This window comes from Pelobates fuscus, chromosome 5 (assembly GCF_036172605.1).
Source record: "Pelobates fuscus isolate aPelFus1 chromosome 5, aPelFus1.pri, whole genome shotgun sequence".
Lineage (NCBI taxonomy): Eukaryota > Metazoa > Chordata > Amphibia > Anura > Pelobatidae > Pelobates > Pelobates fuscus.
In genome coordinates, this window is record NC_086321.1 from 383,534,309 (window position 1) to 383,561,279 (window position 26,971).

At 46.7% G+C, this 26,971-nt stretch overlaps 1 protein-coding gene across 2 annotated transcripts in view; it reads right to left on the minus strand.

Annotated features, from left to right (window-relative positions):
- Nucleotides 1-26,704, minus strand: part of ABCA5 (ATP binding cassette subfamily A member 5) — a 115,892-nt gene extending 89,188 nt beyond the window's left edge. Inside the window, exons 1-4 of one of the 2 annotated variants that reach the window (XM_063456358.1) lie at nucleotides 26,656-26,704; nucleotides 4,811-4,923; nucleotides 1,852-2,059; nucleotides 1,202-1,363 (exon numbers count right to left, since the gene is read on the minus strand). In XM_063456358.1, coding sequence (XP_063312428.1) covers nucleotides 1,202-1,363; nucleotides 1,852-2,059; nucleotides 4,811-4,912 — 472 coding nt within the window. In that variant the 5' untranslated portion in view covers nucleotides 4,913-4,923; nucleotides 26,656-26,704. Of the gene's footprint in view, nucleotides 1-1,201; nucleotides 1,364-1,851; nucleotides 2,060-4,810; nucleotides 4,924-23,159; nucleotides 23,291-26,655 lie in introns of those variants that run through there. The other variant, XM_063456357.1, reaches the window with a different exon arrangement.
- Between the last annotated feature and the right edge of the window lie 267 nt (nucleotides 26,705-26,971).

Genomic DNA, 26,971 nt, shown 5'->3' on the forward strand with positions numbered 1-26,971 from the left:
ATGGCTTAAACCCACCAATCAGAGTGCTCTGAGCCTAATTGCAGGGCGGGGCAAGGCTTTATTTTTTTATTGTTTTGAAAATTGGGTCGTTATTATGGTTTTTTATTTGGCCTTTTTTGCAGGCTGAAAAAAGAAGATTTTAGAAGAAAGAAAACATTGAATGGTAAGTTTTATTTATTTTTTTACAGGTACTTCGTTAAAGGTCCACCCCTCATCAGTTTTTAGGGTGAGGGGGATCATTTTTATTGTGGGGGAGGGGGTGACATTAGGTCCCCCCTTATTAGTATTTAGGGCCCCCACCCACCGCTCAGGGGTGGGGGCCAGGGGGGAGGACATTAGGTCCCCCCCCTTATTTTACTGCAGGGCCCCCACACACCACTCAGGGGTGGGGGCCAGGGGGGAGGACATTAGATCCCCCCCCTGTTAGTATTTAGGGCCCCCACCCACCGCTCAGGGGTGGGGGCCAGGGGGGAGGACATTAGGTTCCCCCCCCTTATTTTACTGTAGGGCCCCCACCCTTCGCTCAGGGGTGGGGGCCAGGGGGGAGGACATTAGGTCCCCCCCCTTATTATAATTTAGGGCCCCCACCCACCGCTCAGTGGTGGGGGTCAGGGGGGAGGACATTAGGTTCCCCCCCTTATTTTATTGTAGGGCCCCCACCCACCGCTCAAGGGGGAGGACATTAGGTCCCCCCTCATCATTTTACTTTAGAGCCCCCACCCGCCACTCAGGGGTGGGGGCACTATTTTTTTTTTTTTTTTTTTTTTTAAACAGTGAGCAGTCACAGGCTGCTCACTGTTTACTAGACTAAAAATTACTTAGTATTAGTAAATTTGGCTGAAAGACCAATTTAGGTCTTTCAGCCTTTTGGTAGATAACTCCCTAATACCGTGGGAATTAGGGAGTTATCTACTAAGCGGCTGCAAGAGAAGTCCCGAGGTGCCGAAGTCCCGATGTTCCGAAATGTCGAAGTGCCAAAGTTGCCGTATTTCCGAAGTCGAAGTTCCGAAAATCCCGAATTTCGGAATGCCGAACCGAACCGAAAATTTTCCCCATGCACATGCCTACCGGTCAGATTTGGGTCTTAAACCAAGACAACTGTAATGGATCTGCAATGGTTGCGTGGTAGGTAAACATCTAATTTAATTATTTTTGGGAGTCTAAAATCAGGTTTTTACTTTCCTTTGATTGGAAACTCTACCTCTTGGTTCTATATAAAATGCAGACACTGGGATGGTTGCTGGAAAAAACTTCAGTTTGTAGGACATGGAGTCTTTAAATACGACACCAACAAATCGACTTTCTAAAAAGGCACTGGCTGTTTTAAGTTTCTCCTCGTTAGGATACGGGCTGATGGTTACATCTGGAAACAGAAAGGATATACATTAGAACAGGCGACTATAGAACATTATATATAAATCCTCTTATAAACTGCGCTGTTTGAAAATAGAGCAAAGAATAAGCTGTATTAGGTTTCCCCAGAGGTTACACCAGCTCCTGTCTTGCTCTGATTCTATCCCACATCAAGCTTCCTTGAATCCAGAGAGATTTTCCAGTGTTATATAATCCATATCACATGTGAGCTGATGGGAGTGGGTTAAAATCCCATGATGTCAGCTGTCCTGAATATACTGCCAGCCAAAGCGTGCAGATCGGGTGTCTTCTCTAATCGAATATTTAGATAAACAATTAAACCTCCTGACCGTGTCTGCGTGCCATACGGTTTCCTCTTTGTCTGTCTATATATTATCAGCAGGTGGATCTGATGAAGAGGCTTGTGTGCACATACTGTGTATATTATGGAACGTCCATATACCAAAATACTCACACCTCTTCCTCCCCAAGCCATACCTGTCCTCAAGCACTCGGAGGCAGCCAGCTCCATGACGTGTTGTGTGACATTATTAACCGGCGTGTAACCGATAATAAGATCCGGGTATGTGGGTAGATCCAGCTCCCCGAGCAGCCTGCTTGTTGTTGCCTCATAGTGTTTGCTGGGATTTAGCAAACTAACCCAGAGCAGCGATATCAACCACCAAATGATGGGGTAAAGGATTTCCTGCGTAGACAGATATTGGAGCAAAAATCACAGTCTACCACTGGTGTTTTTTCTCACCACAGAAAAGGGTTTATGCAGATTTATTCAAATTATATAATTAGGATATTCTGGGTCCAAATGGATTGAATTTTCCATACATTTTCTTGGATGGAGTCAGGAGTAAAATAGCACATGGATCTTTTTCAACAAATTAATACGTTTTTCAAATGAGAACAATTTGTTAGAAAAGCTTACCAAATTAATTCTCTACAAAAATTTGCACAGATTTTAAACAGTGACCTCTGTCGAATGATCATTTGGAAGTCTCTTTCTAACAATATTGAATCATTTATAAAAGCAGTTTAAATTGAGGCCTGAGTCTTAAGGCTCAGAAAGTGGACCCCAGTTAAAGAACCACAGATTTAAACCAGTTAGGAAGGCAAAACAACAACTCCCTTGATAAAGGCATTTTGCCAAAACGTTGGGGCTTATTGGTTGACTCTTGTCCTTCTTCTTACTAGATCTGGTATGCTTTTTTGTGTGTGGTGTGTGGTGTGTATATATATATTATATTTTTGGGTCTGTTACATTTGGTGTCTCATAGTTTTTTTGTATACTTGTGTCCAGTGATTTATGCATTATGTAGTTGCCTATATGCAATTTCAGAACTTGTAGGTATTGCATTGTACGCTCCATTTGACGTCTTTTTCATTCATTGATACAGTTTATGAGAAAGCCTATTCCTGTGACCCATTTAATAAAATACATTTTCATATACATTTGTGGTTGTGCCCCTTGTTTAAGCAATATATGTAACTCTTTTGGCCTTTGGGAATATGGCCTTACACAAGTGAGAACCCAGTATTAGTTGCCCATTTCTGTTTGGATATTTTCTGTTCCTTATCAGCATTTTGAGTGTGCCTACCTGTTTTAATTTTTACTAGGAAGGCAAAACAACACAGGAATTATTAGCAGCTGTTGGTCTAACTTTTGACCAATCCCGATCCAAGTTAAAATGGATTTTTCTGAGCAGTGCTGTTTTAGTGACCAGGGGCACTCAAATTCTGGACGTCTAGCTATTGGCAGATTGCCAGATCCCTTCTTTTTTGGTGGGCAATGGTTTATGGGGGTGATATTCCGCTAAAAGGTGGACCTACATCTTGTTCTCTTGCTATCCTGCACCTTAATCTCGCCCACAAAATGTTTTAAAGCTGATCACTACCAGTAACGTGTATACACAAGAATGCAAGGTCTATCTTATGTTCCAAATCCCCGTGCGCAGACTTGGTACCATTTAAAATGAAATTCTTAAATTGCAAAATACACGCTCCCAGCAGAGTATAAACTTTAACTCTATGTTCAGGACAATGATGTTGGATCCCATTACGGTGTGTTACTGGACCTCCATGCTAGGGAACGTGGTTATTTATTTGCAGGAGATCAAGTAACACACACAGTGCAGTTAATAGCATCGTCTCCTGTGTGTCTGTGCTGGACACGGAGAGATGTTCGGTGAGTGCTGGAGACCCTACTCACAGGGCCATTTGGAGTTTAGTAGGCACTTGGTTAATATGGATTTGCCTCAATAAAAGGATTGCAATGACTAAGAAAGGCACCTTTCAAGAAAAGTGTATATTATATAGGCAGTGCTTACCGCTATATTTCTGTATTTGTGCCATATAATTGCAATGTAAAAAAATAACAAAGAAATTATACAAAAATTTGCCATTTTTACAGTTCAGCTATTTTGATGCAAAATTCCTATTTCCCTGACTAATTCTTCAGGGTCTGATTTAGTGAATCGGATGGAATGGGTGCAGCCGATCTCTCCTCCAGTAACAAACAGCTGAGACAATCAGACATTGCAGGATAAATAGTGCAATATGTATAAAAAAAAAAAAAAAAGCCCAAGAAAAAGGAAGACATAGTCGGTCAGAACCTACAGTTTCAGATAAAATAAGGGCAATAAATTTGATTTCCAACAAATGTAACCAAGAACAGAAAATAGGATAAAGAGTAAAAAAATAAAGAGGCAGGAAAGTGCCCGTGGGGTAAATGTTGACCATCAAATGATGATAACCTTAGGATACAATCTGACCCATTATCCCAAATGATGATAACCTTAGGATACAATCTGACCCCTTATCCCAAATGATGATAACCTTAGGATACAATCTGACCCCTTATCCCAAATGATGATAACCTTAGGATACAATCTGACCCCTTATCCCAAATGATGATAACCTTAGGATACAATCTGACCACGTATCCCAAATGCTGATAGCCTTAGGATACAATCTGACCACGTATCCCAAATGTTATGGAGAGCGGTGGCAGAATTGTGGACTAAAACGTTCACTTTTCACGTGCATTACAATCACATACAATCATGTTACTCGGTACACGATAAACTTACATGCTGTTGTGCAGTACATAAAAATAGTGTTTTCGGCAATATATAGCATTCGCAGATCGGACGTGAATTAAAGAAAGACTCCAAGCACCATAACCACAACAACGGACTGAAACATTCCTGGCCTGCGGAAATGAAATTGATGAACTAATTCGGGCAGGTCCTTTGTAATTCCTCCTTGGTTAGTAGTAAGCACTGCATCACGCTGTAGTAGTTATGGTGCCAGGAGAGCCCTCCCAATGGTGCCAACTTACGAGCCTAGTCACCTGGATGCAGGGAATCAGCATGAATGGTTAACCGTCCAATAAAAACCATTGCCGGCCGGAGGTAATGGGGGCTATGAGGAGTAGATTCCCTACCTGAATACTATCCTTCTTCGTGCGGCATTTCACAAGATAATTCTTGTACAGAAGGATTCTCGTTTGCCTCCAAACCCCAACATCATTAATATCAGACGCCATTTCACAGAAACCTGCAAACAGAGAGAGAGAACATTTCAAATGAAAACCTTAAACCATTGTTTAAAGTGAATGAAAGGTTTATTTCTGAGCCTTTCGACCTGCGTGTCAGTGGGAGGTGCTGCATCCATCATTATATCAACACAAAGCCTGCCTCACAGGTAACATGATGGCGTCAAGGGTCCCCACGTTATCAGCTGGTTTGGGGTCTCCTAGTAGATTACACGTTCCTGGACGTTTTCACTTAATTAATACAGACACAAAGCGTGCAGTTTTCAGATCGATTCCCAAATCATGATCTGATAACTATGGGCCTAAAATTGCCATAGTCATCTCCACAGACAGCAGCTACATTGTAATGTCCGTATCCCTTTAGTGTAAAAGATATTGGGGGGTTTGGTTAATTGCCCCCTCCAGTGTGAGCTGCTGGGTTCCCTGAGTATTCTACAGACAGCGGTTACATTGTAATGTCCGTATCCCTTTAGTGTAAAAGATATTTGGGGGGGGGGGGGTTGGTTAATTGCCCCCTCCAGTGTGAGCTGCTGTGTTCCCTGAGTATTCTACAGACAGCAGTTACATTGTAATGTCCGTATCCCTTTAGTGTAAAAGATATTGGGGGGTTTGGTTAATTGCCCCCTCCAGTGTGAGCTGCTGGGTTCCCTGAGTATTCTACAGACAGCAGTTACATTGTAATGTCCGTATCCCTTTAGTGTAAAAGATATTGGGGGGTTTGGTTAATTGCCCCCCTCCAGTGTGAGCTGTTGGGATCCCTGAGTATTCTACAGACAGCAGCTACATTGTAATGTCCGTATCCCTTTAGTGTAAAAGATATTGGGGGGGTTTGGTTAATTGCCCCCTCTCCAGTGTGAGCTGCTGTGTTCCCTGAGTATTCTACAGACAGCAGCTACATTGTAATGTCCGTATCCCTTTAGTGTAAAAGATATTGGGGGGTTTGGTTAATTGCCCCCTCCAGTGTGAGCTGCTGGGTTCCCTGAGTATTCTACAGACAGCAGTTACATTGTAATGTCCGTATCCCTTTAGTGTAAAAGATATTGGGGGGTTGGTTAATTGACCCCCCCAGTGTGAGCTGCTGGAATCCCTGAGTATTCTACAGACAGCAGTTACATTGTAATGTCCGTATCCCTTTAGTGTAAAAGATATTGGGGGGTTTGGTTAATTCACCCCTCCAGTGTGAGCTGCTGTGCTCCCTGAGTATTCTACAGACAGCGGTTACATTGTAATGTCCGTATCCCTTTAGTGTAAAAGATATTGGGGGGTTTGGTTAATTGCCCCCCTCCAGTGTGGGCTGCTGTGTTCCCTGAGTATTCTACAGACAGCAGTTACATTGTAATGTCCGTATCCCTTTAGTGTAAAAGATATTGGGGGGTTTGGTTAATTGCCCCCTCCAGTGTGAGTTGCTGTGTTCCCTGAGTATTCTACAGACAGCAGTTACATTGTAATGTCCGTATCCCTTTAGTGTAAAAGATATTGGGGGGGTTTGGTTAATTGCCCCCTCCAGTGTGAGCTGCTGGGATCCCTGAGTATTCTACAGACAGCAGTTACATTGTAATGTCCGTATCCCTTTAGTGTAAAAGATATTGGGGGGGTTTGGTTAATTGCCCCCCCCCCAGTGTGAGCTGCTGTGTTCCCTGAGTATCCTACAGACAGCAGTTACATTGTAATGTCCGTATCCCTTTACTGTAAAAGATATTGGGGGGGTTTGGTTAATTGCCCCTCCAGTGTGAGCCGCTGTGTTCCCTGAGTATTCTACAGACAGCGGTTACATTGTAATGTCCGTATCCCTTTAGTGTAAAATATATTGGGTTTTTTTAGTTAATTGCCCCCTCCAGTGTGAGCTGCTGTGTTCCCTGAGTATTCTACAGACAGCAGTTACATTGTAATGTCCGTATCCCTTTAGTGTAAAATATATTGGGTTTTTTTAGTTAATTGCCCCCTCCAGTGTGAGCTGCTGTGTTCCCTGAGTATTCTACAGACAGCAGTTACATTGTAATGTCCGTATCCCTTTAGTGTAAAATATATTGGTTTTTTTTAGTTAATTGCCCCCTCCAGTGTGAGCTGCTGTGTTCCCTGAGTATTCTACAGACAGCAGTTACATTGTAATGTCCGTATCCCTTTAGTGTAAAAGATATTGGGGGGGTTTGGTTAATTGCCCCTCCAGTGTGAGCCGCTGTGTTCCCTGAGTATCCTACAGACAGCAGTTACATTGTAATGTCCGTATCCCTTTAGTGTAAAAGATATTGGGGGGTTTGGTTAATTGCCCCCTCCAGTGTGAGCTGCTGCGTTCCCTGAGTATTCTACAGACAGCAGTTACATTGTAATGTCCGTATCCCTTTAGTGTAAAAGATATTGGGGGGTTTGGTTAATTGCCCCCTCCAGTGTGAGCTGCTGTGTTCCCTGAGTATTCTACAGACAGCGGTTACATTGTAATGTCCGTATCCCTTTACTGTAAAAGATATTGGGGGGGTTTGGTTAATTGCCCCTCCAGTGTGAGCTGCTGCGTTCCCTGAGTATTCTACAGACAGCAGTTACATTGTAATGTCCGTATCCCTTTAGTGTAAAAGATATTGGGGGGTTTGGTTAATTGCCCCCCTCCAGTGTGAGCTGCTGTGTTCCCTGAGTATTCTACAGACAGCAGTTACATTGTAATGTCCGTATCCCTTTAGTGTAAAAGATATTGGGGGGTTTGGTTAATTGCCCCCTCCAGTGTGAGCTGCTGGGTTCCCTGAGTATTCTACAGACAGCGGTTACATTGTAATGTCCGTATCCCTTTAGTGTAAAAGATATTGGGGGGTTTGGTTAATTGCCCCCTCTCCAGTGTGAGCTGCTGTGTTCCCTGAGTATTCTACAGACAGCAGTTACATTGTAATGTCCGTATCCCTTTAGTGTAAAAGATATTGGGGGGTTTGGTTAATTGCCCCCCTCCAGTGTGAGCCGCTGTGTTCCCTGAGTATCCTACAGACAGCAGTTACATTGTAATGTCCGTATCCCTTTACTGTAAAAGATATTGGGGGGGTTTGGTTAATTGCCCCTCCAGTGTGAGCTGCTGCGTTCCCTGAGTATTCTACAGACAGCAGTTACATTGTAATGTCCGTATCCCTTTAGTGTAAAAGATATTGGGGGGTTTGGTTAATTGCCCCCTCCAGTGTGAGCTGCTGGGTTCCCTGAGTATTCTACAGACAGCGGTTACATTGTAATGTCCGTATCCCTTTAGTGTAAAAGATATTGGGGGGTTTGGTTAATTGCCCCCTCCAGTGTGAGCTGCTGTGTTCCCTGAGTATTCTACAGACAGCGGTTACATTGTAATGTCCGTATCCCTTTAGTGTAAAAGATATTGGGGGGGTTTGGTTAATTGCCCCCTCTCCAGTGTGAGCTGCTGGGATCCCTGAGTATTCTACAGACAGCGGTTACATTGTAATGTCCGTATCCCTTTAGTGTAAAAGATATTGGGGGGGTTTGGTTAATTGCCCCCTCTCCAGTGTGAGCTGCTGTGTTCCCTGAGTATTCTACAGACAGCAGTTACATTGTAATGTCCGTATCCCTTTAGTGTAAAAGATATTGGGGGGTTTGGTTAATTCCCCCCTCCAGTGTGAGCTGCTGTGTTCCCTGAGTATTCTACAGACAGCAGTTACATTGTAATGTCCGTATCCCTTTAGTGTAGAAGATATTGGGGGGGTTTGGTTAATTGCCCCCCTTCAGTGTGAGCTGTTGGGATCCCTGAGTATTCTACAGACAGCAGTTACATTGTAATGTCCGTATCCCTTTAGTGTAAAAGATATTGGGGGGGTTTGGTTAATTGCCCCCTCTCCAGTGTGAGCTGCTGGGATCCCTGAGTATTCTACAGACAGCAGTTACATTGTAATGTCCGTATCCCTTTAGTGTAAAAGATATTGGGGGGGTTTGGTTAATTGCCCCCTCTCCAGTGTGAGCTGCTGGGATCCCTGAGTATTCTACAGACAGCAGTTACATTGTAATGTCCGTATCCCTTTAGTGTAAAAGATATTGGGGGGTTTGGTTAATTGCCCCCCTCCAGTGTGGGCTGCTGTGTTCCCTGAGTATTCTACAGACAGCAGTTACATTGTAATGTCCGTATCCCTTTAGTGTAAAAGATATTGGGGGGTGTTTGGTTAATTGCCCCCTCCAGTGTGAGCTGCTGTGTTCCCTGAGTATTCTACAGACAGCAGTTACATTGTAATGTCCGTATCCCTTTAGTGTAAAAGATATTGGGGGGTTTGGTTAATTGCCCCCTCCAGTGTGAGCTGATGTGTTCCCTGAGTATTCTACAGACAGCAGTTACATTGTAATGTCCGTATCCCTTTAGTGTAAAAGATATTGGGGGGTTGGTTAATTGCCCCCCTCCAGTGTGAGCTGCTGGGATCCCTGAGTATTCTACAGACAGCAGTTACATTGTAATGTCCGTATCCCTTTAGTGTAAAAGATATTGGGGGGTTTGGTTAATTGCCCCCCTCCAGTGTGAGCTGCTGGGATCCCTGAGTATTCTACAGACAGCAGTTACATTGTAATGTCCGTATCCCTTTAGTGTAAAAGATATTGGGGGGTTTGGTTAATTGCCCCCCTTCAGTGTGAGCTGTTGGGATCCCTGAGTATTCTACAAACAGCAGTTACATTGTAATGTCCGTACCCCTTTAGTGTAAAAGATATTGGGGGGTTTGGTTAATTGCCCCCCTTCAGTGTGAGCTGTTGGGATCCCTGAGTATTCTACAGACAGCAGTTACATTGTAATGTCCGTATCCCTTTAGTGTAAAAGATATTGGGGGGGTTTGGTTAATTGCCCCCCTCTAGTGTGAGCTGCTGTGTTCCCTGAGTATTCTACAGACAGCAGTTACATTGTAATGTCCGTACCCCTTTAGTGTAAAAGATATTGGGGGGTTTGGTTAATTGCCCCCCTTCAGTGTGAGCTGTTGGGATCCCTGAGTATTCTACAGACAGCAGTTACATTGTAATGTCCGTATCCCTTTAGTGTAAAAGATATTGGGGGGTTTGGTTAATTGCCCCCTCCAGTGTGAGCTGCTGGGATCCCTGAGTATTCTACAGACAGCAGTTACATTGTAATGTCCGTATCCCTTTAGTGTAAAAGATATTGGGGGAGTTTGGTTAATTGCCCCCTCCAGTGTGAGCTGCTGTGTTCCCTGAGTATTCTACAGACAGCAGTTACATTGTAATGTCTGTATCCCTTTAGTGTAAAAGATATTGGGGGGTTTGGTTAATTGCCCTCCTCCAGTGTGAGCTGCTGTGTTCCCTGAGTATTCTACAGACAGCAGTTACATTGTAATGTCCGTATCCCTTTAGTGTAAAAGATATTGGGGGGGTTTGGTTAATTGCCCCCCCCCAGTGTGAGCTGCTGTGTTCCCTGAGTATCCTACAGACAGCAGTTACATTGTAATGTCCGTATCCCTTTACTGTAAAAGATATTGGGGGGGTTTGGTTAATTGCCCCCTCCAGTGTGAGCTGCTGTGTTCCCTGAGTATTCTACAGACAGCAGTTACATTGTAATGTCCGTATCCCTTTAGTGTAAAAGATATTGGGGGTTTGGTTAATTGGCAGCAGCCTGATACGCACTGATCAAAAGAGGACACTGACCCTTGCTCACTGAGTGATTCGGGGAGGCTTGAATAAAACCCGAATATATTATAAACTATCACTACAACAAAGCAAATAATAAATATACGTTACAAGATTGCAACATTTAAATTGCTCACAATAATTCCCCTTGAAACTGTTTATTATTATTATTATTTATTATTGTACACAAACGGTTTATTTTTTTTTTTTTAGTTCTTTATTACATCATTTTAACCTTGGTAAAATGCATTATTTTGTAATAAAAAAAAACAAAACAAGAAAACCTTTGTATAATGAAAATCGCGTGAACAGGCGGGTTTTTAATTGTAGTGGATTTTCTTTATAAAATGAAAACATAACAAACAGCTCATTACGAGGGCAGATTTAGCTATTAAATAATACCGAAGAAATAAATAAAGATCCCTTTTGATGGCTCAGTACAACGCGTACATATTATGAGTGAAAACGCATTCTGTGTAATCTGGGCATGGTGCCAACGCACTGATTTATTCCATGTTTGCCAAACTTGCCCAAATGGCAGCCATTACTGATAGAAAACATATGGAATAATGAATGCTGTTTGGAGGCTTCTCACAGCCAAGACAGATTAAATGTCATTCTTAGCTGCTGCGTGGCGTACACTGACACTATTACCCAGGGTAGAAATATGGCAGCTACAGAGGATGCTATACGATAGTAAATACATAGTGTCCTCACTTTACATACTTCCAGGGTAGCAGGGAGTTTAACCGGACCTTACGCTCCCCACATAATGACTAGGACACTCGGGCCAGTCTGACAACATAATAGTACCAAATGAGTGCACGCACAGCCATTTATGGCACCGAGTGAGTGCACGCACTGCCATTTATGGCACAGAGTGAGTGCACGCACTGCCATTTATGGCACCGAGTGAGTGCACGCACAGTAATGGGAATCTGCCCCACGAGAGGCATTCTTCTCCTCCCCAGCTAGACGTGATCAGGACCTGGAGTGAGTGTTTACTTGGAAACATAATGTGAAGGCAGATAAGAACCATTCGGCCCATCTAGTCTGCCCAATTTTCTAAATACTTTCATTAGTCCCTGGCCTTGTCTTATAGTTAGGATAGCCTTATGCCTATCCCACGCATGCTTAAACTCCTTCACTGTGTTAATCTCTACCACTTCAGCTGGAAGGCTATTCCATGCATTTGGGATGTTTCTCCAATGAATTTACCACAGAAATAAGAATTGTGAATTTACATGTTATCATAAAGAAAGCGACAGAACGCTTGCACTAATCACACATCAGTGGCGATGTGAAACAAAGCGAGGGAACGTGACGCTTTATATTTACGCTGCAGAAATGGATCACCTACACCAGGGATAGGCAACCTTCGGCACTCCAGATGTTGTGTACACCAGGGATAGGCAACCTTCGTCACTCCAGATGTTGTGTACACCAGGGATAGGCAACCTTCGGCACTCCAGATGTTGTGTACACCAGGGATAGGCAACCTTCGGCACTCCAGATGTTGTGGACTATATCCCCCATAACGCTGGCAAAGCATCATGGGAGGTGTAGTCCAAAACATCTGCAGTGCCGAAGGTTGCCTATGCCTGACCTACACCATCAGTAAACAGGCCATCTATGGACCATAACGCCAGGTTATGTCAATCAATTTTTAACGGAGGTGCCAGCAAAGGTTCACAAAACATGCAATGCCATACAGAGGAGGAAATACAGAAAACACCAGCATACACAATAACAATATGTAATAATTGAAAATACTACACAATGTTTTATAAAAGTTATACATCATATCGACTCTGACAAATAAACAAACATAGGCTAACAACAACATGCTAAACTAATCAGAGAGACCAGGAGCTATTAACGGCCAATAACAAGTCAGGAGATCCTCGGGAGGTATGGGCTATCAAGGAAGGAGGAGATCCTCGGGAGGTATGGGCTATTAAGGAAGGAGGAGATCCTTGGGAGGTATGGGCTATTAAAGAAGGAGGAGATCCTCGGGAGGTATGGGCTATTAAAGGAAGATGGAGATCCTCGGGAGGTATGGGCATATTAAGGAAGCAGGAGATCCTCGGGAGGTATGGTATATTAAGGAAGCAGGAGATCCTCGGGAGGTATGGTATATTAAGGAAGCAGGAGATCCTCGGGAGGTATGGGCTATTAAGGAAGCAGGAGATCCTCGGGAGGTATGGGCTATTAGGGAAGGAGGAGATCCTTGGGAGGTATGGGCATATTAAGGAAGCAGGAGATCCTCGGGAGGTATGGTATATTAAGGAAGAAGGAGATCCTCGGGAGGTATGGTATATTAAGGAAGAAGGAGATCCTCGGGAGGTATGGTATATTAAGGAAGAAGGAGATCCTAGTGACATGATGATAACGTGTCCTAATTGACAATAACAAAATGTACTGTGAAAGTAATGTAACTGAAAAGTAAGAATAAAGTGGAGTCAGCTAAAAGACTAAGAATATGCCTTAGAGTCCCCTCAGTTCAATTGAGTGCCGCAGCAGGAAGCTTTTTAGCAGGGTAGATCAGCTAGATGTCATCAACAGTCCAGCTTGTTATGCCTTAGTCCCAGTGGAGTTGGAGGGGTCATGATTGGCATCGTAGGCCAAGGGATTCCCATAGCTGTGATAAAGCTCTTGCCCCCTGAAATGTCTGCAGTTCTTTGCCCCCATGGCTGGTACGCACCCTGGACCCGACATGTAAGCAAAGTTCTTTTCACTCAAGAGCTTGGTGATGGGTCTGAACTGTTGCCTCTAGGCTATAGTAGAGTGACAAAAGTCCTTAAATCAGTGCGTACAAGAGGCCCGAGCTGCAACAATAACTACGGCTTTGTCAGCCTCCACCCGAGAACCTCACCAGCAGATCCAGAGGTACATCCTCTGGGGCCTTGGGCAACTGAGGCATCCTAAAGTGGATCTCAACTGCTACATGCTTCGCTTTAGTGGGTGTCAACAAGAAAGTCCAGAGCCTCCTAAGAAAATAGGGGAATCTCCAGCATGGAAATACTTTCTGGTAGGTCTTGTATCTGGACATTCCGTTGCTGGAGCAGGTCTTCTATAAGCGCCAGTTTCGCCTCATGTAAATTTTGCTGGGTTTGTAGTTGGGTAACTGCAGTGGCCATATCCTGCTGTCTATCCCCAATATCTCCTTCATCCTCTTCAAGTGCTGTATGAGACCCGACAGGGTGGTTCTCTCCTCTCTCGCCACTGATATGTCTGCTGCGAAGATCGCTTTTATTTTGCAGTGAAGTACTTTAATGTCAGCATCTGTCTCTAGTGAGCCTGGTCCAGCAACCAGCAAGTCATTCAAGGAGTCTAGTGGGTCTCAGCTACTACATGTGTAGCAGTTCAGACCCACTAGCAGTTGCTGGCCTGGGCTGTGTTGTGTGTGGACTGGTACCAGAATCACAATACGGAGGTTGAGCAGCCACTGAAGATAAGCCTGAGCATAGGTAGGTATATCCTCCTCATTGCTGTGTTCTGATCCATGTTGGAAGCACGCAGCCCAGGAGTGAGGGAACAACTCCATGATATCCGGGGATTTCTTATGTAGGTTGCCTCTCGAGGCCCTGTTTTTGCACCCCGTGATCTGATAGAACAGGGGTCCTCAAACTACGGCCCGCCAGGGGTCCTGAACCCAGCCCCAGCACTCAGGGCCACCCGATGGGCCCGGTATCTTCAGGGGCCCGGTCAGCGCTGCGGCCGTGTAATAGCGCAACCGGGTACCTTTAAAATTTTGCAGCCGCAAAGCAGTGCTGGGAGGAAGTGGCCGACTCCCATCAGCCACAGCCATCCACCTGCAAAAAAAGTAAGAAAAAATAGGTGTGTGTTTGTATGTCTGTGTGTGTGTGTGTGTGTATGTATTTATGTCAGTATATATCTGTGTATGTATGTCAGTGTGTATGTCAGTATGTATTTCTGTATGTATGTATGTATGTATGTCCTTATGCGTGTTTGTGTCTGTATATATGTCTATGTGTCTGTTTCACTATATATAGGAATTTGTTAAAAAAAAAAAAGTAAAACTATAGTCCGGCCCCCAGCAGTGTCTAAGGGACCATGAACTGTCCCCCTGTTTAAAAAGTTTGAGGACCCCTGGTATAGAAGATACAAGACAGCAAGCAGCCCCCTCAGGTCCTGAAGTAAAGATTACAAAAAAGCTGGGAAAAGGCAATTTCTCCGGAGCAATTGCAGCATGAGCCCACTCAGTCGCTGGATCCGCCCCACAACCCCATGTTATGTTAAATCACCCAAAATATTAACTGTACGTGAAATATTGGTCCAAAACATTAAATGACAATAAAAACTGCACGCACAGAAAATTACAGTGACAATCTACAGGGATAAATGGTAACAATTATGTAGGAACTAATTATAATATGGTAACATATGGACCAGAACGCCAGGCTATGTTAAAGGGGCAATCTACGGACGCCTGGCTATGTAAAAAGGGGTAAGGGGGGCTTGCATTGTTTTTAACACAATAGGGTCAGGAATTCACTGTTTATGACCCTATATGGTTTCGTTATACTAATTGTCAGATCTCACAAACACAAATTAGTCATACATCCCAGGTGTCCCTATTTAGGAAGGACAGTCCCCAATCACTCAGTACAGCCCCGTACCGGGCCACACCACCCCCAATCACTCAGTACAGCCCCGTCCCTGGCCACACCACCCCCAATCACTCAGTACAGCCCCGTCCCTGGCCACACCACCCCCAATCACTCAGTACAGCCCCGTCCCTGGCCACACCACCCCCAATCACTCAGTACAGCCCCGTCCCTGGCCACACCACCCCCAATCACTCAGTACAGCCCCGTCCCTGGCCACACCACCCCCAATCACTCAGTACAGCCCCGTCCCTGGCCACACCACCCCCAATCACTAAGTACAGCCCCGTCCCTGGCCACACCACCCCCAATCACTCAGTACAGCCCCGTCCCTGGCCGCACAACCCCCAATCACTCAGTACAGCCCCGTCCCTGGCAACACCACCACAAATCACTCAGTACAGCCACGTCCCTGGCCACACCACCCCAAATCACTCAGTACAGCCCCGTCCCTAGCCACACCACCCCCAATCACTCAGTACAACCCCGTCCCTGGCCACACCACCCCCAATCACTCAGTACAGCCCTGTCCCTGGCCACACCACCCCCAATCACTCAGTACAGCCCTGAGCTTATAACAAGGACTGACAGGGAGCTAAGATGGAGGCGGCTCTCTCTATACTGACTGCCAGGTGTAAAGGGCGGAGCTTATAACAATGATTGACAGGGAGCTAAGATGGAGGCGGCTCTCTCTATACTGACTGCCAGGTGTAAAGGGCAGAGCTTATAACAATGATTGACAGGGAGCTAAGATGGAGGTGGCTCTCTCTATACTGACTGCCAGGTGTAAAGGGCGGAGCTTATAACAATGATTGACAGGGAGCTAAGATGGAGGCGGCTCTCTCTATACTGACTGCCAGGAGTAAAGGGCGGAGCTTATAACAATGATTGACAGGGAGCTAAGATGGAGGTGGCTCTCTCTAAACTGACTGCCAGGTGTAAAGGGCGGAGCTTATAACAATGATTGACAGGGAGCTAAGATGGAGGTGGCTCTCTCTATACTGACTGCCAGGTGTAAAGGGCGGAGCTTATAACAATGATTGAAAGGGAGCTAAGATGGAGGTGACTCTCTCTATACTGACTGCCAGGTGCAAAGGGCGGAGCTTATAACAATGACTGACAGGGAGCTAAGATGGAGGTGGCTCTCTCTATACTGACTGCCAGGTGTAAAGGGCGGAGCTTATAACAATGATTGACAGGGAGCTAAGATGGAGGTGACTCTCTCTATACTGACTGCCAGGTGCAAAGGGCGGAGCTTATAACAATGATTGACAGGGAGCTAAGATAGATGCGGCTCTCTCTATACTGACTGCCAGGTGTAAAGGGCGGAGCTTATAACAATGACTGACAGGGAGCTAAGATGGAGGCGGCTCTCTCTATACTGACTGCCAGGTGTAAAGGGCGGAGCTTATAACAATGATTGACAGGGAGCTAAGATGGAGGCGGCTCTCTCTATACTGACTGCCAGGTGTAATGGGCGGAGCTTATAACAATGATTGACAGGGAGCTAAGATGGGGGTGGCTCTCTCTATACTGACTGCCAGGTGTAAAGGGCGGAGCTTATAACAATGACTGACAGGGAGCTAAGATGGAGGTGGCTCTCTCTATACTGACTGCCAGGTGTAAAGGGTGGAGCTTATAACAATGATTGACAGGGAGCTAAGATAGAGGCGGCTCTCTCTATACTGACTGCCAGGTGTAAAGGGCGGAGCTTATAACAATGACTGACAGGGAGCTAAGATGGAGGCGGCTCTCTCTATACTGACTGCCAGGTGTAAAGGGCGGAGCTTATAACAATGATTGACAGGGAGCTAAGATGGAGGTGGCTCTCTATATACTGACTGCCAGGTGTAAAGGGCAGAGCTTATAACAATGATTGACAGGGAGCTAAGATGGAGGTGGCTCTCTCTATACTGACTGCCAGGTGTAAAGGGCGGAGCTTATAACAATGACTGACAGGGAGCTAAGATGGAGGTGGCTCTCTCTATACTGACTGCCAGGTGTAAATGGCAGAGCTTATAACAATGATTGACAGGGAGCTAAGATGGAGGCGGCTCTCTCTATACTGACTGCCAGGTGTAAAGGGCGGGGCTTATAACAATGATTGACAGGGAGCTAAGATGTAGGCGGTTCTCTCTATACTGACTGCCAGGTGTAAAGGGCGGAGCTTATAACAATGACTGACAGGGAGCTAAGATGGAGGTGGCTCTCTCTATACTGACTGCCAGGTGTAAAGGGCGGAGCTTATAACAATGACTGACAGGGAGCTAAGATGGAGGCGGCTCTCTCTATACTGACTGCCAGGTGTAAAGGGCGGAGCTTATAACAATGACTGACAGGGAGCTAAGATGGAGGTGGCTCTATACTGACTGCCAGGTGTAAAGGGCGGAGCTTATAACAATGATTGACAGGGAGCTAAGATGGAGGCGGCTCTCTCTATACTGACTGCCAGGTGTAAAGGGCGGAGCTTATAACAATGATTGACAGGGAGCTAAGATGGAGGCGGCTCTCTCTATACTGACTGCCAGGTGTAAAGGGCGGAGCTTATAACAATGACTGACAGGGAGCTAAGATGGAGGTGGCTCTATACTGACTGCCAGGTGTAAAGGGCGGAGCTTATAACAATGATTGACAGGGAGCTAAGATGGAGGCGGCTCTCTCTATACTGACTGCCAGGTGTAAAGGGCGGAGCTTATAACAATGATTGACAGGGAGCTAAGATGGAGGCGGCTCTCTCTATACTGACTGCCAGGTGTAAAGGGCGGAGCTTATAACAATGATTGACAGGGAGCTAAGATGGAGGCGGCTCTCTCTATACTGACTGCCAGGTGTAAAGGGCGGAGCTTATAACAATGATTGACAGGGAGCTAAGATGGAGGTGGCTCTCTCTATACTGACTGCCAGGTGTAAAGGGCGGAGCTTATAACAATGATTGACAGGGAGCTAAGATGGAGGTGGCTCTCTCTATACTGACTGCCAGGTGTAAAGGGCGGAGCTTATAACAATGATTGACAGGGAGCTAAGATGGAGGTGGCTCTCTCTATACTGACTGCCAGGTGTAAAGGGCGGAGCTTATAACAATGACTGACAGGGAGCTAAGATGGAGGTGGCTCTCTCTATACTGACTGCCAGGTGTAAAGGGCGGAGCTTATAACAATGATTGACAGGGAGCTAAGATGGAGGTGGCTCTCTCTATACTGACTGCCAGGTGTAAAGGGTGGAGCTTATAACAATGATTGACAGGGAGCTAAGATGGAGTCACCAGTGAGAGGATAAAGAGCTTTGGATTTCTACATTTAACCCCTTATGTAGACAGCATTACTGTCTATGGTGGCTGTATTGCCCACTGATGGCATACATGGTTATAACTTTAAGGTAGCAGCTGGGCTACATCCATGCTTGTACCAGGGAGCCCCAGGTATCATTCGATATCTGATGTTCCCCCTCCGTCAGTCCTGGTCCCAGGTAGTCTTATAGAATTTGCAGAGGACCTTGCACACACACTGTTTCAGTGAGTACTCCACTAGGGTGATATAAAACAGGGAGGGAACAAAAGAGTAAAGTTGGGCACTCCCAGTAGTTTCTTCAGCAGGCAGACTTTATTGTGGAATACAAAAATGTAGACAGCGTTTCGGCTGTCCTGAGCCTTTGTCAAGTCACTTAGTAACTGTAACGGACTGTTTCTCTCACAAGGGGTTAAAAACCGTTTAGGCGATAATCCCCTTCCAGATAGACCAGCAGCTACTGCAATCACCAATCTCCCGAACTGCAAACTGCACAAATTCACCAACTCCCGAACAAGAGACACACAAACACTGGGAGCAGCCGAACAGGAAAAGCCATACGAACAGCTTACACTCCTGGCAATCGGCATACAATCACTCACAATCACTCACCATATTACACACACACTCTGGGCTCCCTGTATTACACAATACTCCCCGTATTACACGCACACTCTGGGCTCCCTGTATCACACACACACACACACTGGGCTCCCTGTATCACACACACACACACACTGGGCTCCCTGTATCACACACACACACACACACACACTGGGCTCCCTGTATTACACACACACACACACTGGGCTCCCTGTATTACACACACACACACACACACACACACACACACACACTGGGCTCCCTGTATTACACACACACACACACACACTGGGCTCCCTCTATTACACACATTGACACTGGGCTCCCTGTATTACACACACTGACGCTGGGCTCCCTGTATTACACACACTGACGCTGGGCTCCCTGTATTAAACACATTGAGGCTGGGCTCCCTGTATTACACACACTGGGCTGGGCTCCCTGTATTACACACACACTCTGGGCTCCCTGTATTACACACTGGGCTCCCTGTATCACACACACACACACACACACTGGGCTCCCTGTATTACACACACACACACACACACAAACTGGGCTCCCTGTATTACACACACTGGGCTCCCTGTATTACACACACACACACACACACACACACACACACACACACACACACACACACTGGGCTCCCTCTATTACACACACACACACACACACACACACACACACTGGGCTCCCTCTATTACACACACTGGGCTGGGCTCCCTGTATTACACACTGGGCTCCCTGTATTACACACTGGGCTGGGCTCCCTGTATTACACACTGGGCTCCCTGTATTACACACACTGGGCTGCTCCCTGTATTACACACTGGGCTGGGCTCCCTGTATTACACACAGGGCTCCCTGTATTACACACTGGGCTGGGCTCCCTGTATTACACACAGGGCTCCCTGTATTACACACTGGGCTGGGCTCCCTGTATTACACACTGGGCTCCCTGTATTACACACACTGGGCTCCCTGTATTACACACACTGGGCTCCCTGTATTACACACTGGGCTGGGCTCCCTGTATTACACACTGGGCTGGGCTCCCTGTATTACACACTGGGCTGGGCTCCCTGTATTACACACTGGGCTGGGCTCCCTGTATTACACACTGGGCTGGGCTCCCTGTATTACACACTGGGCTGGGCTCCCTGTATTACACACTGGGCTCCCTGTATTACACACTGGGCTGGGCTCCCTGTATTACACACTGGGCTGGGCTCCCTGTATTACACACTGGGCTGGGCTCCCTGTATTACACACTGGGCTCCCTGTATTACACACTGGGCTCCCTGTATTACACACTGGGCTGGGCTCCCTGTATTACACACTGGGCTCCCTGTATTACACACTGGGCTCCCTGTATTACACACACTGGGCTCCCTGTATTACACACACTGGGCTCCCTGTATTACACACACTGGGCTGCTCCCTGTATTACACACTGGGCTGCTCCCTGTATTACACACTGGGCTGGGCTCCCTGTATTACACACTGGGCTGGGCTCCCTGTATTACACACTGGGCTGGGCTCCCTGTATTACACACTGGGCTCCCTGTATTACACACTGGGCTGGGCTCCCTGTATTACACACTGGGCTGGGCTCCCTGTATTACACACTGGGCTGGGCTCCCTGTATTACACACTGGGCTGGGCTCCCTGTATTACACACTGGGCTGGGCTCCCTGTATTACACACACTGGGCTCCCTGTATTACACACTGGGCTCCCTGTATTACACACTGGGCTCCCTGTATTACACACTGGGCTCCCTGTATTACACACTGGGCTCCCTGTATTACACACTGGGCTCCCTGTATTACACACACTGGGCTCCCTGTATTACACACACTGGGCTCCCTGTATTACACACACTGGGCTCCCTGTATTACACACTGGGCTGGGCTCCCTGTATTACACACTGGGCTCCCTGTATTACACACTGGGCTGGGCTCCCTGTATTACACACTGGGCTGGGCTCCCTGTATTACACACTGGGCTCCCTGTATTACACACTGGGCTGGGCTCCCTGTATTACACACTGGGCTCCCTGTATTACACACTGGGCTCCCTGTATTACACACTGGGCTGGGCTCCCTGTATTACACACTGGGCTCCCTGTATTACACACTGGGCTGGGCTCCCTGTATTACACACTGGGCTGGGCTCCCTGTATTACACACTGGGCTCCCTGTATTACACACTGGGCTCCCTGTATTACACACTGGGCTCCCTGTATTACACACTGGGCTGGGCTCCCTGTATTACACACTGGGCTCCCTGTATTACACACACTGGGCTCCCTGTATTACACACTGGGCTCCCTGTATTACACACTGGGCTCCCTGTATTACACACTGGGCTGGGCTCCCTGTATTACACACTGGGCTGGGCTCCCTGTATTACACACTGGGCTGGGCTCCCTGTATTACACACTGGGCTCCCTGTATTACACACTGGGCTCCCTGTATTACACACACTGGGCTCCCTGTATTACACACTGGGCTCCCTGTATTACACACTGGGCTCCCTGTATTACACACTGGGCTGGGCTCCCTGTATTACACACTGGGCTCCCTGTATTACACACTGGGCTCCCTGTATTACACACTGGGCTCCCTGTATTACACACTGGGCTGGGCTCCCTGTATTACACACACTGGGCTGGGCTCCCTGTATTACACACTGGGCTGGGCTCCCTGTATTACACACACTGGGCTCCCTGTATTACACACTGGGCTCCCTGTATTACACACTGGGCTGGGCTCCCTGTATTACACACTGGGCTCCCTGTATTACACACTGGGCTGGGCTCCCTGTATTACACACACTGGGCTCCCTGTATTACACACTGGGCTCCCTGTATTACACACTGGGCTCCCTGTATTACACACTGGGCTGGGCTCCCTGTATTACACACACTGGGCTCCCTGTATTACACACTGGGCTCCCTGTATTACACACTGGGCTCCCTGTATTACACACTGGGCTGGGCTCCCTGTATTACACACTGGGCTGGGCTCCCTGTATTACACACACTGGGCTCCCTGTATTACACACTGGGCTCCCTGTATTACACACTGGGCTCCCTGTATTACACACTGGGCTCCCTGTATTACACACTGGGCTGGGCTCCCTGTATTACACACACTGGGCTCCCTGTATTACACACTGGGCTCCCTGTATTACACACTGGGCTCCCTGTATTACACACTGGGCTGGGCTCCCTGTATTACACACTGGGCTCCCTGTATTACACACTGGGCTGGGCTCCCTGTATTACACACTGGGCTGGGCTCCCTGTATTACACACTGGGCTCCCTGTATTACACACTGGGCTGGGCTCCCTGTATTACACACTGGGCTCCCTGTATTACACACTGGGCTCCCTGTATTACACACTGGGCTCCCTGTATTACACACTGGGCTCCCTGTATTACACACTGGGCTCCCTGTATTACACACTGGGCTGGGCTCCCTGTATTACACACTGGGCTGGGCTCCCTGTATTACACACACTGGGCTCCCTGTATTACACACTGGGCTCCCTGTATTACACACTGGGCTCCCTGTATTACACACTGGGCTCCCTGTATTACACACTGGGCTGGGCTCCCTGTATTACACACACTGGGCTCCCTGTATTACACACTGGGCTCCCTGTATTACACACTGGGCTCCCTGTATTACACACTGGGCTGGGCTCCCTGTATTACACACTGGGCTCCCTGTATTACACACTGGGCTGGGCTCCCTGTATTACACACTGGGCTGGGCTCCCTGTATTACACACTGGGCTCCCTGTATTACACACTGGGCTGGGCTCCCTGTATTACACACTGGGCTCCCTGTATTACACACTGGGCTCCCTGTATTACACACTGGGCTCCCTGTATTACACACTGGGCTCCCTGTATTACACACTGGGCTGGGCTCCCTGTATTACACACTGGGCTGGGCTCCCTGTATTACACACACTGGGCTCCCTGTATTACACACTGGGCTCCCCGTATTACACACTGGGCTGGGCTCCCTGTATTACACACTGGGCTCCCTGTATTACACACTGGGCTCCCTGTATTACACACACTGGGCTCCCTGTATTACACACAGTCGGTACCTGGTCCAGTTCTGGTTCCCCTGGGAGCAGAGAGGATGCTGGTCCTGCGGCCTGGTTGCCTTGGTAACGCTCCCAGTCCAGGCCGGGTCCCTCCCTGGGATCAGCTGCAGCAGCTCGGCCGCCCCGGACTGACACAGGCTGGGAGGAGGGACCGCGCTCTGCTGCCACCAGCTGGACATCCCCGGTACTGCAGCCAGTGACATCATCCCCACTAACACAGAGCTCCCTGTCAGCAATCACAGAGCTCCACGGCAATCACAGAGCTCCACAGCAATACAGCTCACTGTCAGCAATCACAGAGCTCCACAGCAATCACAGGCTCACTGTCAGCAATCACAGAGCTCCCTGTCAGCAATCACAGAGCTCCACAGCAATCAAAGCGCACTGTCAGCAATCACAGAGCTCCACAGCAATCACAGGCTCACTGTCAGCAATCACAGAGCTCCCTGTCAGCAATCACAGAGCTCCACAGCAATCAAAGCTCACTGTCAGCAATCACAGAGCTCCACAGCAATCACAGGCTCACTGTCAGCAATCACAGAGCTCCCTGTCAGCAATCACAGAGCTCCACAGCAATCAAAGCTCACTGTCAGCAATCACAGAGCTCCACAGCAATCACAGACTCACTGTCAGCAATCACAGAGCTCACTGTCAGCAATCACAGAGCTCACTGTCAGCAATCACAGAGCTCCACAGCAATACAGCTCACTGTCAGCAATCACAGAGCTCACTGTCAGCAATCACAGAGCTCCATGTCTATGAGGAGATGCTAATTGGCGCAGCTTGGCGTTTTGCCACACATGCACAATAGTTTCACAATACTTTCCAGGGCGGGATCAGCTGCGGCAAAACCAGCACAGAATGGGGAAAAAAAGGTGAGCAAAAACTACCGTTCCCATGTGATTGGGTGGGCCGTTCACCTAAACAGACACTCACTGACAAACACACAGTGACAGACAAACACTCGCTGATTTGACATACACTGACAGACACACACACACTTACAGACAGACACACAGTGACAGACACACACACTCGCTGATTTGACATACACTGACAGACACACACACGCACTGACTGACACACTCTGACAGACAAACACACACACTCACTGACAAACACAGAGTGACACACACACTCACTGATTTGACAGACACACACTCACTGACAAACACACAGTGACACACACATTCACTGATTTGACATACACCCACAGACACACACACGCACTGAGTGGCACACTCTGACAGACAAACACACACTCACTGACAAACACACAGTGACACACACACTCACTGATTTGACATACACTGACAGACACACACACTCACAGACAGACACACACTGACAGACACACACACTTGCTGATTTGACGTACACCGACAGACACACAGACAAATTTTCAAGCTGGACAGAGGTGGCAAGTGGTGTCCCTCAGGGGTCTGTTCTGGGACCCCTTCTATTTAACATTTTTATAAATGATCTTGAAGACAGCATTGAAAGTCATGTTTCAGTGTTTGCAGATGACACAAAACTTTGTAAAATAATACAATGTGAGCAAGATATTACTTTGCTGCAGAAGGATTTAGATAGACTGGAGGACTGGGCACTCAAATGGCAGATGAAATTTAATGTTGAAAAATGCAAAGTTATGCACTTCGGCGTAAAGAATACACAAGCAACGTATACCCTTAATGGGAGCGAATTAGGGATAACAACACGAAAAGGACTTGGGAATTGTTATAGACAACAAACTATGCAACAATGTGCAATGTCAATCAGCAGTGGCCAAGGCCAGTAAGGTATTGTCATGCATGAAAAAGGGCATTCATTCTCGGGACGAGAATATCATTTTGCCTCTCTATAAATCACTGGTAAGACCACATATTGAATATGCTGTGCAATTTTGGGCACCTGTTCTAAAGAAGGATATCATGGCACTAGAAAAAGTGCAGAGGCGGGCTACAAAATTAATAAAAGGATTGGAACATATCGGCTATGAAGAAAGGTTAACAAATTTAAACCTATTTAGTTTAGAAAAACGTCGCCTGAGAGGGGATATGATAACATTATACAAATATATTCGGGGCCAATACAAACCATTGTGTGGAAATCTATTCACAAACCGGACTTTACATAGGACACGAGGCCATGCGTTTAGACTGGAAGAAAGAAGATTTCGTCTAAGGCAAAGGAAAGGTTTTTTTACTGTAAGAACAATCAGGATGTGGAATTCTCTGCCTGAAGAAGTGGTTTTATCAGAGTCCATACAGATGTTCAAACAGCTACTAGATGCATACTTGCAAAGACAGAATATTCAAGGATATAATCTTTCAATGTAGGGTAATAACTGCTTGATTCAAGGATAAATCTGACTGCCATTCTGGGGTCAATAAGGAATTTTTTGTCCTAGCTTGTTGCAAAATTGTGCTTCAAACTGGGTTTTTTTTTTTTCTCTTTTGGATCAACAGCAAAAAACAGGTGTGAGGAAGGCTGAACTTGATGGACGCAAGTCTCTTTTCAGCTATCTAACTATGTAACTATGTAACTATGTAACACACACACTCGCTAACAAACACACAGTGACACACACACTCACTGATTTGACATACACCGACAGACACACACCCACTGACAAACACACATTGACAGACACACATTCACTGATTTGACATACACTGACAGACACACACACTCACAGACAGACGCACAGTGACAGACACACACACTTGCTGATTTGACATACACCGACAGACAAACACGCGCACTGACACACTGACAAACATACTCACACTCACTGACAAACACACAGTGACACACACACTCACTGATTTGACATACACTGACAGACACACACAGTGACAGACACACACATTCGCTGATTTGACATGCACCGACAGATATACACCGCTGTTTAGTAATGCGGGAGCTGGAGTGACATCCTATTCCAAGTCCCGGCATCACTAGAGGGCATGCGAGGGAGCAGAGCAGAGAGATTACAGCTACCTCCCTGCCCACCCACCTGCACGCTCTGCCTGCATCCACTCTGTCAGCCGCCCGCCTCCACTCACAGTCACCCTTTATTCCAGTCTGCTAATGCCGGCTCTGCCCCTGATCTGCCTCTTTGGCTGACATCATCATGCTTTCCTATTTTCTCTGAAAAGACAGTGTTTACAGAAAAAAGCCTGAAGGGAATGATTCTACTCACCAGAACAAATTCAATAAGCTGTAGTTGTTCTGGTGACTATAGTGTCCCTTTAAGTCCACCTTTAGCGGCTTTCTTCCAGGAGCATTCGGGTCCCTAGGTGAATAAAGGGTTTGTATTTGTTATGCTATAGGGTTCCTTTAACGACACAGAGGAGAGAAGCAGAAAATCCTAGAATACAAATGAATCAAGGATATAGCCGAGTAAGAGGAACATAATAATGACATCAATCCCTACCATCCAATCAACAGTCTGCATAAGTTCTAAAACGCAGAGCATTGGGCAACTCACCTCCCACAGACGGCCAGGAAGGTAAAGAACGGTCAAACAGACAATATTTCCCTGGAACGTGGCACACAGAACGAAAGATCTGGTAATGTTATGCTAATAGGTGAACATGTAATACATGTGTATCAGTACATAACAATGATAGAAAATCTCAAAGATTCCCCAAAGGCTGGGAAAACCATTTCCAAAAATTAGCGGGGGATAAGACTCGCCTCGATGTCTGTAATACAATTCTGACTTTTCGTCGTGACTTTGTAAAATCCTGTTTAAGTCAAACATTGCCAGTCAGTAGAATTGCCCACTATCACCGCTGTCTTTC